At 48.5% G+C, this 12,453-nt stretch overlaps 1 protein-coding gene across 1 annotated transcript in view; it reads right to left on the minus strand.

Annotated features, from left to right (window-relative positions):
* LOC130017337 (chemokine-like protein TAFA-1) overlaps positions 1-12,246 on the minus strand; it is a 140,127-nt gene extending 127,881 nt beyond the window's left edge. Inside the window, exons 1-3 of the mRNA XM_056108023.1 lie at positions 12,175-12,246; positions 7,228-7,330; positions 6,399-6,539 (exon numbers count right to left, since the gene is read on the minus strand). Of these exons, the coding sequence (XP_055963998.1) occupies positions 6,399-6,539; positions 7,228-7,330; positions 12,175-12,246 (316 nt within the window). The remainder of the gene's footprint in view (positions 1-6,398; positions 6,540-7,227; positions 7,331-12,174) is intronic.
* Between the last annotated feature and the right edge of the window lie 207 nt (positions 12,247-12,453).

Here is a 12,453-nt window from a genome sequence, read left to right on the forward strand (position 1 = left end):
TGGCAGAGGGACGCAGCCACGCGGGTTCCGGGGCCGAGACCTCCACGCCTACTCGAATTGGAGTCGAGCATCTTCCACCCAGATCCTCCAAATTCCAGTAGGCGGGGGTCACACCCACCACCTGGCCCCCTGGCGCCGTGTAATCCCATCAGCGGCCAAGACTCAGAGACTATAAAATCCAGATCCCGGATGAGAGCAGTGCAGTCTCTGCCCCCGCGCCTCGGTGTTCCTTCCCGGAGTCCCTTGGAGGGGAGCGGGTTGAGCTTTCCTCCCCGCCCCGGCCAGGGCTACGGCAGCCGGAGACCTCCAGGACCAGCCACCACCATGCTGAGACCACTCTCCGCACCCATGAAGGTACTGGCAGAGGGACACAGCCACGCGGGTTCCGGGGCCGAGACCTCCACGCCTACTCGAATTGGAGTCGAGCATCTTCCACCCAGATCCTCCAAATTCCAGTAGGCGGGGGTCACACCCACCACCTGGCCCCCTGGCGCCGTGTAATCCCATCAGCGGCCAAGACTCAGAGACTATAAAATCCAGATCCCGGATGAGAGCAGTGCAGTCTCTGCCCCCGCGCCTCGGTGTTCCTTCCCGGAGTCCCTTGGAGGGGAGCGGGTTGAGCTTTCCTCCCCGCCCCGGCCAGGGCTACGGCAGCCGGAGACCTCCAGGACCAGCCACCACCATGCTGAGACCACTCTCCGCACCCATGAAGGTACTGGCAGAGGGACGCAGCCACGCGGGTTCCGGGGCCGAGACCTCCACGCCTACTCGAATTGGAGTCGAGCATCTTCCACCCAGATCCTCCAAATTCCAGTAGGCGGGGGTCACACCCACCACCTGGCCCCCTGGCGCCGTGTAATCCCATCAGCGGCCAAGACTCAGAGACTATAAAATCCAGATCCCGGATGAGAGCAGTGCAGTCTCTGCCCCCGCGCCTCGGTGTTCCTTCCCGGAGTCCCTTGGAGGGGAGCGGGTTGAGCTTTCCTCCCCGCCCCGGCCAGGGCTACGGCAGCCGGAGACCTCCAGGACCAGCCACCACCATGCTGAGACCACTCTCCGCACCCATGAAGGTACTGGCAGAGGGACACAGCCACGCGGGTTCCGGGGCCGAGACCTCCACGCCTACTCGAATTGGAGTCGAGCATCTTCCACCCAGATCCTCCAAATTCCAGTAGGCGGGGGTCACACCCACCACCTGGCCCCCTGGCGCCGTGTAATCCCATCAGCGGCCAAGACTCAGAGACTATAAAATCCAGATCCCGGATGAGAGCAGTGCAGTCTCTGCCCCCGCGCCTCGGTGTTCCTTCCCGGAGTCCCTTGGAGGGGAGCGGGTTGAGCTTTCCTCCCCGCCCCGGCCAGGGCTACGGCAGCCGGAGACCTCCAGGACCAGCCACCACCATGCTGAGACCACTCTCCGCACCCATGAAGGTACTGGCAGAGGGACGCAGCCACGCGGGTTCCGGGGCCGAGACCTCCACGCCTACTCGAATTGGAGTCGAGCATCTTCCACCCAGATCCTCCAAATTCCAGTAGGCGGGGGTCACACCCACCACCTGGCCCCCTGGCGCCGTGTAATCCCATCAGCGGCCAAGACTCAGAGACTATAAAATCCAGATCCCGGATGAGAGCAGTGCAGTCTCTGCCCCCGCGCCTCGGTGTTCCTTCCCGGAGTCCCTTGGAGGGGAGCGGGTTGAGCTTTCCTCCCCGCCCCGGCCAGGGCTACGGCAGCCGGAGACCTCCAGGACCAGCCACCACCATGCTGAGACCACTCTCCGCACCCATGAAGGTACTGGCAGAGGGACGCAGCCACGCGGGTTCCGGGGCCGAGACCTCCACGCCTACTCGAATTGGAGTCGAGCATCTTCCACCCAGATCCTCCAAATTCCAGTAGGCGGGGGTCACACCCACCACCTGGCCCCCTGGCGCCGTGTAATCCCATCAGCGGCCAAGACTCAGAGACTATAAAATCCAGATCCCGGATGAGAGCAGTGCAGTCTCTGCCCCCGCGCCTCGGTGTTCCTTCCCGGAGTCCCTTGGAGGGGAGCGGGTTGAGCTTTCCTCCCCGCCCCGGCCAGGGCTACGGCAGCCGGAGACCTCCAGGACCAGCCACCACCATGCTGAGACCACTCTCCGCACCCATGAAGGTACTGGCAGAGGGACACAGCCACGCGGGTTCCGGGGCCGAGACCTCCACGCCTACTCGAATTGGAGTCGAGCATCTTCCACCCAGATCCTCCAAATTCCAGTAGGCGGGGGTCACACCCACCACCTGGCCCCCTGGCGCCGTGTAATCCCATCAGCGGCCAAGACTCAGAGACTATAAAATCCAGATCCCGGATGAGAGCAGTGCAGTCTCTGCCCCCGCGCCTCGGTGTTCCTTCCCGGAGTCCCTTGGAGGGGAGCGGGTTGAGCTTTCCTCCCCGCCCCGGCCAGGGCTACGGCAGCCGGAGACCTCCAGGACCAGCCACCACCATGCTGAGACCACTCTCCGCACCCATGAAGGTACTGGCAGAGGGACGCAGCCACGCGGGTTCCGGGGCCGAGACCTCCACGCCTACTCGAATTGGAGTCGAGCATCTTCCACCCAGATCCTCCAAATTCCAGTAGGCGGGGGTCACACCCACCACCTGGCCCCCTGGCGCCGTGTAATCCCATCAGCGGCCAAGACTCAGAGACTATAAAATCCAGATCCCGGATGAGAGCAGTGCAGTCTCTGCCCCCGCGCCTCGGTGTTCCTTCCCGGAGTCCCTTGGAGGGGAGCGGGTTGAGCTTTCCTCCCCGCCCCGGCCAGGGCTACGGCAGCCGGAGACCTCCAGGACCAGCCACCACCATGCTGAGACCACTCTCCGCACCCATGAAGGTACTGGCAGAGGGACACAGCCACGCGGGTTCCGGGGCCGAGACCTCCACGCCTACTCGAATTGGAGTCGAGCATCTTCCACCCAGATCCTCCAAATTCCAGTAGGCGGGGGTCACACCCACCACCTGGCCCCCTGGCGCCGTGTAATCCCATCAGCGGCCAAGACTCAGAGACTATAAAATCCAGATCCCGGATGAGAGCAGTGCAGTCTCTGCCCCCGCGCCTCGGTGTTCCTTCCCGGAGTCCCTTGGAGGGGAGCGGGTTGAGCTTTCCTCCCCGCCCCGGCCAGGGCTACGGCAGCCGGAGACCTCCAGGACCAGCCACCACCATGCTGAGACCACTCTCCGCACCCATGAAGGTACTGGCAGAGGGACGCAGCCACGCGGGTTCCGGGGCCGAGACCTCCACGCCTACTCGAATTGGAGTCGAGCATCTTCCACCCAGATCCTCCAAATTCCAGTAGGCGGGGGTCACACCCACCACCTGGCCCCCTGGCGCCGTGTAATCCCATCAGCGGCCAAGACTCAGAGACTATAAAATCCAGATCCCGGATGAGAGCAGTGCAGTCTCTGCCCCCGCGCCTCGGTGTTCCTTCCCGGAGTCCCTTGGAGGGGAGCGGGTTGAGCTTTCCTCCCCGCCCCGGCCAGGGCTACGGCAGCCGGAGACCTCCAGGACCAGCCACCACCATGCTGAGACCACTCTCCGCACCCATGAAGGTACTGGCAGAGGGACGCAGCCACGCGGGTTCCGGGGCCGAGACCTCCACGCCTACTCGAATTGGAGTCGAGCATCTTCCACCCAGATCCTCCAAATTCCAGTAGGCGGGGGTCACACCCACCACCTGGCCCCCTGGCGCCGTGTAATCCCATCAGCGGCCAAGACTCAGAGACTATAAAATCCAGATCCCGGATGAGAGCAGTGCAGTCTCTGCCCCCGCGCCTCGGTGTTCCTTCCCGGAGTCCCTTGGAGGGGAGCGGGTTGAGCTTTCCTCCCCGCCCCGGCCAGGGCTACGGCAGCCGGAGACCTCCAGGACCAGCCACCACCATGCTGAGACCACTCTCCGCACCCATGAAGGTACTGGCAGAGGGACACAGCCACGCGGGTTCCGGGGCCGAGACCTCCACGCCTACTCGAATTGGAGTCGAGCATCTTCCACCCAGATCCTCCAAATTCCAGTAGGCGGGGGTCACACCCACCACCTGGCCCCCTGGCGCCGTGTAATCCCATCAGCGGCCAAGACTCAGAGACTATAAAATCCAGATCCCGGATGAGAGCAGTGCAGTCTCTGCCCCCGCGCCTCGGTGTTCCTTCCCGGAGTCCCTTGGAGGGGAGCGGGTTGAGCTTTCCTCCCCGCCCCGGCCAGGGCTACGGCAGCCGGAGACCTCCAGGACCAGCCACCACCATGCTGAGACCACTCTCCGCACCCATGAAGGTACTGGCAGAGGGACGCAGCCACGCGGGTTCCGGGGCCGAGACCTCCACGCCTACTCGAATTGGAGTCGAGCATCTTCCACCCAGATCCTCCAAATTCCAGTAGGCGGGGGTCACACCCACCACCTGGCCCCCTGGCGCCGTGTAATCCCATCAGCGGCCAAGACTCAGAGACTATAAAATCCAGATCCCGGATGAGAGCAGTGCAGTCTCTGCCCCCGCGCCTCGGTGTTCCTTCCCGGAGTCCCTTGGAGGGGAGCGGGTTGAGCTTTCCTCCCCGCCCCGGCCAGGGCTACGGCAGCCGGAGACCTCCAGGACCAGCCACCACCATGCTGAGACCACTCTCCGCACCCATGAAGGTACTGGCAGAGGGACACAGCCACGCGGGTTCCGGGGCCGAGACCTCCACGCCTACTCGAATTGGAGTCGAGCATCTTCCACCCAGATCCTCCAAATTCCAGTAGGCGGGGGTCACACCCACCACCTGGCCCCCTGGCGCCGTGTAATCCCATCAGCGGCCAAGACTCAGAGACTATAAAATCCAGATCCCGGAACCGCGCGGCCGCAAGTGCGGCCGCGCGACATCTTATTATCTCATTCCTACTTTGGACAAACTTGCAGGCTGTCGAATGTAGCCTGCCCACAGGGCAGAGTCTGGCAAACTCCCCGTGGCCTACCAAATATGCCAAATACCAGTAACAATGATGGGTCTCATTCTCCTAAAGAGCCCTGAATATAATCTCAGGGCTAGGATGAAAGAGACGTTACTGGGGCCTGCTCGAGGCAATCGACGATTAACAGGGTGATGAAATGAAAAATGAAATGAAATGAACATGGATTTCTAAAGATGATTTATGAACACTGGTGATATCCAGGCTAGTTCAAGAAAAAACTTTGGATACAATACACTCTGTATTAATATGAAGCAAAACTTCATAAAACAATGTTTCTGCTTAGTTATACTCCAAGCATTAGTAAGACAGGTGGTACAGACTGGACATTATATAATTTTCTTAATTCCTTTGCAACCTTTTAAATTAGAAACAATTATTCCCATTTTACAGAAGATGAGACAGGTTTTAAAGCAAGTATATCTTAACTATTGATTAGTAACTGGTATGACCAGGATTCTTAAATTTGAATAATTACACTGTTTACTCTCTTAATAACTTCCTTGGGATTATTAATATATATTCACATTATTACATTTAAATTGTGTGTAGAGAACTAAGTCATAAAAACTGATCTGATCCTGTCATGCCCATGCACTCAAGAATTTTGGGGAAGTAGAATGATACATCAACTATAAATAATTGGCTTAAAACTATAGAATGTGATATACTTTATTGAATTCAGCCTTGAAGATAGAGTAATTGGCCAATAATGTGTTTGGATTTCTAAAGTCAAACAAATTTGTTTTGAGAGATGAAGTACAACTATTTCAAGGTTTAACGCGCTGAACAGGGCCAGATGCCATTTCCCCTTCCGCAAGTAGAGAAAATGAATTATTCTTTGTGTCCTACATCCAAATCCTGAAGACAATGCTATTTCTAGATTATTAGAGATTAAAAATGAACAAAACCCCCAACAAAACTAAAAACAAAATAGAGATTTATAGACAACCAACTCAATGTTTTCTTTGGCAGAGAAGAAACAATAAGAAACAATAAGAAGCAATCATGGTTTTATAATGTTTAATGGCTTCTTGGGCCAAGAATATTTCCTCCTTTGAGAGTATTAAATGACATTCAGGTTAACTTCCTACTTCCCAGTGTTGGAGGTACTTCACTATGTTTTCTGTGACCTCGACCAGTAGAGTCATAGTGCAGGTTTTCATCCTTGGCAATCTTTGGCACTTTGGTTACTTGATGATTTTGGCCGCACAGTTTCCATTATTCTTAATCATATAAACATTGAACTTATATATGTAAGTATAATGTATATTATTTTTATTTAGCTTCCATAATTATACTGCATAAATATGTATATATGTGTATATATGTATATACACACTCACACACACACACATATATATATATTTATGCACACACACGATGCCTGGTAAACACCTAGATGAACCCTAGAGAAATAAGAAACAGCCACTCACCATCAACACAGGAAGGTCGGTTTCTTGTCGTTCCAGCTACTTTCCCAGGCAGACAGGAACATTTTACTGTTTGCGACCGCTCCTCGATGCGATTCTTATTACAGCATCTGTGTGCTGCTATCACTTCACATGTCCCTCCTTCTGGCAAGAGAGAAAGAATAGGACGCTGATTAGGAATAGCTCCGTGCACACTCAGTTTTATGAGAGGATATGTAGAGAGACTGGATAAAGGGACAGAAATTGTAAAATAATTCAGTTAAGGCATAATTTTAAGGGACTCTCTTCTATTCCTCATATATAAAATCAGCAGATGTATGTATACAAGGTTATAGATGATGCATGCATAATCTCCAAGAAGATAGGCACTGAAGCAGCAGAAAGCTCCGATAAACAGTTCTCAAGTGGTGACAATTCCAGCCATATGTACAAAGAGGCAGAGGAGGAAAGAATGCCTGAAACTAACACAAAATAAAGATGCTGCCTGATTTAAATGTATCGTATTTTGGGAACTCATCCTGTGTTATCTTTGCATTTAGAATTTTTTGAGTTACCACTAATAACTAGCAACCAACACTCCAGTGATACAGACAATGCAATAGCAGAAAACCTGGCTAGAAATAAGATCTTCCTCCTACTTCCTTCCTCCTACCCACTCTCAGGAGGTTGAATGGAAAATAGTTGGGAAGTCATTTGCCAAATTTAGATCTCACCCAGAAATGATATAAAGACTCCTTGGGGGAAAAATAGGTGTGCAATTTAAATGGTACCTCAAATCAGAAACCGAGGCATTTAATTTCTCTGAAGTGTTACAGGTTAGCCATGTGCTTACCAGCAAACACTGGTAACTTAATATATATGTCTCTAACAGATTCTTGGAAGATCCTTCTGGGCTTGTCAAAAAGTTGGTGAGCATTCAGGTGGATCTTTTCAGACTGCAGTATATCAACTAAGTTAGTGCTTCAGGGACACAAAAGATAATCCAACTGACTCCAAACTAGGAATTAACTCACCCAACATCAAGTTTTTGACTCTGCTAAAATGTTGACCAAAAATGGGTCTGTAACATCTAAGATTCATTAGGAAAAAACCAAGCAACCATTTGTAAAGTAACTAAATTGTATACAAATTTGTAGTAAACTGTGAGAGATAGGGTTGCAACCCATTCTAGGTGGGTAGTTATGAAAGACTGATGAGAAAGGAGAGGAGGAAAACCTTAGGATACATCTCCATCTTGTCTTGAAAACAAACAGTGCGAGTCAGTTGTTTTCAAGGTAATAATGAAGGTATGGGTGGTTTTGTTATTTGCCCTCCCAATGTATTTGACAAAATCTGGAGGCCATTAAGGGCGAGATACTATAAACTATATACTATAGCACAGCGGGTAGGGCGTTCGCCTTACAAGCGGCCAACATGGCCGACCCGAGTTCGATTCCTCCGCCCCTCTTGGAGAGCCCGGCAACCTACCAAGAGTATTCGATATGCCAAACACAGTAACAACAAAGTCTCCAACGGAGACGTTACTGGGCCCGCTCGAGCAAATCGACGATCAACGGGAGGGCCTTTACCTTTACCCTTTACTATAAACTAAAGGGTATAGGCCAGAGATGTCCCACAAAACAAAGGAAACCCCAGAAAAAATAATTTACTGCCTCTAAATATCAATAGTGATGAGGTTGAGAAATCCTAGATTAACAAGGAAGAAACACTCAAGAACTCTTGGGCATAAGGTACACGAATTTGCTTTCCTTCTATTTTTATTTCTTCTCTCTCTCTATTTCTCTGTCTGTCTATTTCTCTCCCCTCTCTCTCTCATCATCTTTATTTTGGGGTCACACCCATCAGTGATCAATGCACTCAGTGATCACTGCTGTTTGGACTCAGGGTACCATATTGGGTGCTGAAGATGGAAGCCAAGTCTGCTGCATGCAAAGCAAACAACTAACCCAATGTTTCATCTCTGCAGCCCCTGTTCCTTCTCTTTGCACTCTACACTCTTCTTCATATGCACAATTGTAGCCACTATCTATGATCCAAGGAGAACAATAGACTTGGTCGGAATCAGTGTGGTTGTTTGTTTTATCACAACCTATCATCAACAATTGGTATAGGAACCCCACAGCATTCGGTGGTATGGGAGAATGGGTCACACTACATGCTCAGGACTACTCCTGAATCTGTGCTTGATAGTAATTCCACCCAAAGCATTGTGGAAGATGGGATCACTATTGACTGTATGCAAGGCAAATGTCTCAATTCCTGTACTATCTAGTTAGCCTTCTCAACTTTTTAAAAGTGGATGAGGAGTATATGAATTAATAGAAATTCACACCTTAGAACAGTACCAAGTTCTTCATAGACAGATGGAAGAAGACATCCACTTATTTTTGAAGAATTATAAAATCTTCTCAAGTTATAAGTTCAAAGGTAGGACTTTAACAAGTGATGATTAAACTGAAAGAATTTTACTTATGTGAAAATCTTGGGCATTTTTACAAACAAAACTTTTAATTATAGAATAGTTTCATATTTACAGAAAATGTGTGAAGTTACTATGAAGTTCTTTATCTGTCAAATTTTTCCCCCTTATTTTTAGTCTCCTAATAAAAACTTTTATATTGGTACGAAAAATGAGCCATGTTGATATATTGTCACTATCCAAAGTCTATTCTTTACTCAGAGTTTCATAGTCTTTTGGTTTTAGGGGTCCATACAAAGTTCCATATTACATTTGTTTGTCTCTTCAGATTCCTCGTTAGTTCTCACAAATTCCTTTCTTTTTGGTGACCCTGTCAGTTATGAGCAATGTTGCTCAGGTATTTGTAAAATGTTTCTTAATTAGGATTAATTTGATTCTTTTTCATATTTGGGCTGAGTTTATGTATTTGGAAAGGAAATCATGGAGGTAAAATGCTATTGTCATTACAAGATATTAAGAACATACTGTCAACATGACTTATCACTAATGGTGACCGTGGTCTTTTATCACTGTGGTGCATGTTATTTTTTTTCATTGCAAAGTTACTCTTCCCTTCAGCAAATTTGGCCTCTCTCATACTGTCCTCTGTGGAAGTAGGTGACTATGCGCTGCTCATATTTAATAGGTGATATGTTATGCTTTAACTTCTTGATAACTTCTAAATTTATTAGAAATTCTTCTCTGAGGTAGATTTGTCCCTCTATACTTTATTAACTTATTCATTGATTTATAACATTTACACTCATAAATGCATATTTCATATTTTGTGTTAAAACCCCAAATTAGATTATTTTTTTGTGAAAAATGTTCTAGGTTTGGTCATTGTGTAGACTTTTAGTTATTTTCCATGCTTTTTATTTCCATTTCTATTATTTTTAAAGTACATTTTACTGCCTTTCAAGATATTCCAGGCTCATCTTGTATATATCTTGACACAGTTGTAGAATCAACCATTTATCTAAGGAACATGTAAAGACATTCTAAATTATACTTTTAAGTTGATGTAACTAAGGTTTAAGATCTGAGGAAAGCAACACACCAGTGAAGAAACCTGGTCTGCAGACTCCACAACTCCCGGAGAATTCTCCAGGCCCCACACCGAGCCAATATCACCGGGAGGTCCCAGATGGGGTAGATGCTGTCTCCCCGCCTTCTCCAGATAGAATCCTGTATGTGGGATGGCTCTGGTATGCACGCACCAGAACTATTCTTTACTGATATGCAAAGTGGGCCATGGAAAGTAAATGATCTTGTGTCTGTCCCTGGAAGGCAGGCTTGAATGATGGTGGGAAAATTTGAGCAAAATATAATGCCTAAATGAAATGCATCTGCTTTGTGCACTAAACTATGGTGCTATGCCGCCCTGGGAGGGGAACAGTGTTTGTCCCTCTGCCTGTCCCCCTTGCAGCGGCATCATGGTCGCCTGCATCTTTTAGAGCCTAATATACAGCCAGGTATGAGACTGGATTGACGAGGCACATGGGGCCTCGTGGCATGGCAGGTGGAACCAGCCCTGCTCCCCACCCTGCCAAGGCCCTGGGTTGCTGGTGAAGGGACAGGTGTTTGATCTTCATTATTGTATGACCAACCAAGACTTAAACTGAAAGGCTTTGTGACTATTCTCATGGTGATTCAATAAATAAAACTATATATATATATATATATATATGCATACTATTTTAATTTAAAGGTAAAGGTAAAGGCCCTCCCGTTGTTCATTGGTTTGCTCGAGTGGGCCCAGTAACGTCTCCATTGGAGACTTTGTTGTTACTGTGTTTGGCATATTGAATATGTCACGGGTTAGCTTGCCAGGCTCTGCCGTGCGGGCGAGATACTCTTGGTAGCTTGCCGAGCTCTCCGAGAGGGGCGGAGGAATCGAACTCGGGTTGGCCATGTTGGCTGCGTGCAAGGCAAACGCCCTACCGCTGTGCTATCGCTCCAGGCAACTATTTTAATTTAAAAAAAAAGATCTGAGGAAAGCATGAAAATGAAGGGATATCCCATCTGGTGGGTGAGACCTCAGCTCAAATCTATGTTGCAATGTGAGACAAATGGAGATTTCGTTTTTGGAGAAGAATCTCCCAAATGGTGCTCACTGGGTCCACAGGCTGAGTGATTCTTAGCCAACAGGACTGGTGGTTCAATGTGAGGACTTGGGGATGCTATGCTGCCCGAGTTCTGTGGTGCTTTGGGTTAAACCAAAGTGTACCATATGCAAGGCATTCGCTTTAACTCCTGTACTATCTTTCTGCATAACAAAGAGGATTTTTCGAGCCAAGGACTAAAGTTATCTGGATATTATTCCAAGGTGATCACCTGTCTACTGTATCCAGCAGGAATTAAAGAAGTCCAAAGAAGCTATAAGCATAATAAAACAGGTCTTTACAAAACTCTTAAAAGGGAGGAGGTTTGAACTTGGATGATCAGCACAATGTTTCTTTCTTGGTGCACACTTATCATTGTGATGAGATTTGACAGAATAACACATTGTACTCTTGAAAACTGCAATCAGACTGTTTTAGCTTAGAATGGTCTCTTACAAGGTCTCTTAGTCAAGTCAATAATAGCTGGTTATATATTTCATGAAAATACCACTAATTTTAATGTTACCGCTTGACTTTAATATATAACAAGAGGAACATTTTGATAGAGAACAGCACATGGTATATGAAAACTCTCAAGATATCCTGAATATCATTCGATTTAGAGTCAAGTCAGCAGGTATAGTGATAGAAATGTGGGAATTTCCAATTCATTGCAGTAAGTTACATAATTTGAACTATGAGGTGACAGCTAGAGACCTAAAGACAGCCCCTCAGAGCAATGATAAAGATACATCAAATTAATAGCTTCATGTCATCTCACTGATCACTGCCATTTATCGAGCTCTTAATTAAAGAACCATTGTGTGTTGTACTTAACATTTCACCCACACTTTTATAAATCTTCCAGACAATAACATGTACATTGTATAAACTGCATGAGATACTCTCAGATAAAAAACAAAAACTAAAACTAATTCTCAGAAAGGTAGAATAACTTTTCCAGAATCACTCTGGTTTGTTGGAATCCCTTCCATGTCTAAATCTTTTTAAACATATTCTTTTGTTGTAATTTATTTGTTGTTTTTTTTTGGTGAGTTTTTTGGGGGGGAGGGTGGGGGGCGTGAGGACACGGCAACACCCAGCTGTGCTCAGAGGCTAAATTTCTGACTCTCTGTGCTCAGGGATCTCTCCTGGCAGACTCAGAAGACTATATGGAGTCCAACCCAGGTCAAGCATATGCAAACAAATACCTTACCTGCTGTACTACCTCTTTGGTTCTAAGCAGAAATTCTTGGTTGACAAAATCTTCCAAAAGTAAGTCAGACATTTTGCTTAGGATACTTAACAAGATGAAGTAGACAATCTTTCCCAGTGTCTTTCTGATCTCATTTTGTAGGTGAAAAAAAATTAGTAGAGAGAATTAAGTTTTATACTTCTGCTCCAGGGACACCAGTCTCCTTGCTTGAATATGGCAGACATGAAAACTCCTGGTAGGGGCTGAAGCAATAGCACAGCAGATAGGGCCTTTGCCTGG

The sequence above is a fragment of the Sorex fumeus genome, unplaced genomic scaffold (genome assembly GCF_029834395.1).
Source record: "Sorex fumeus unplaced genomic scaffold, SorFum_2.1 ptg000191l, whole genome shotgun sequence".
Lineage (NCBI taxonomy): Eukaryota > Metazoa > Chordata > Mammalia > Eulipotyphla > Soricidae > Sorex > Sorex fumeus.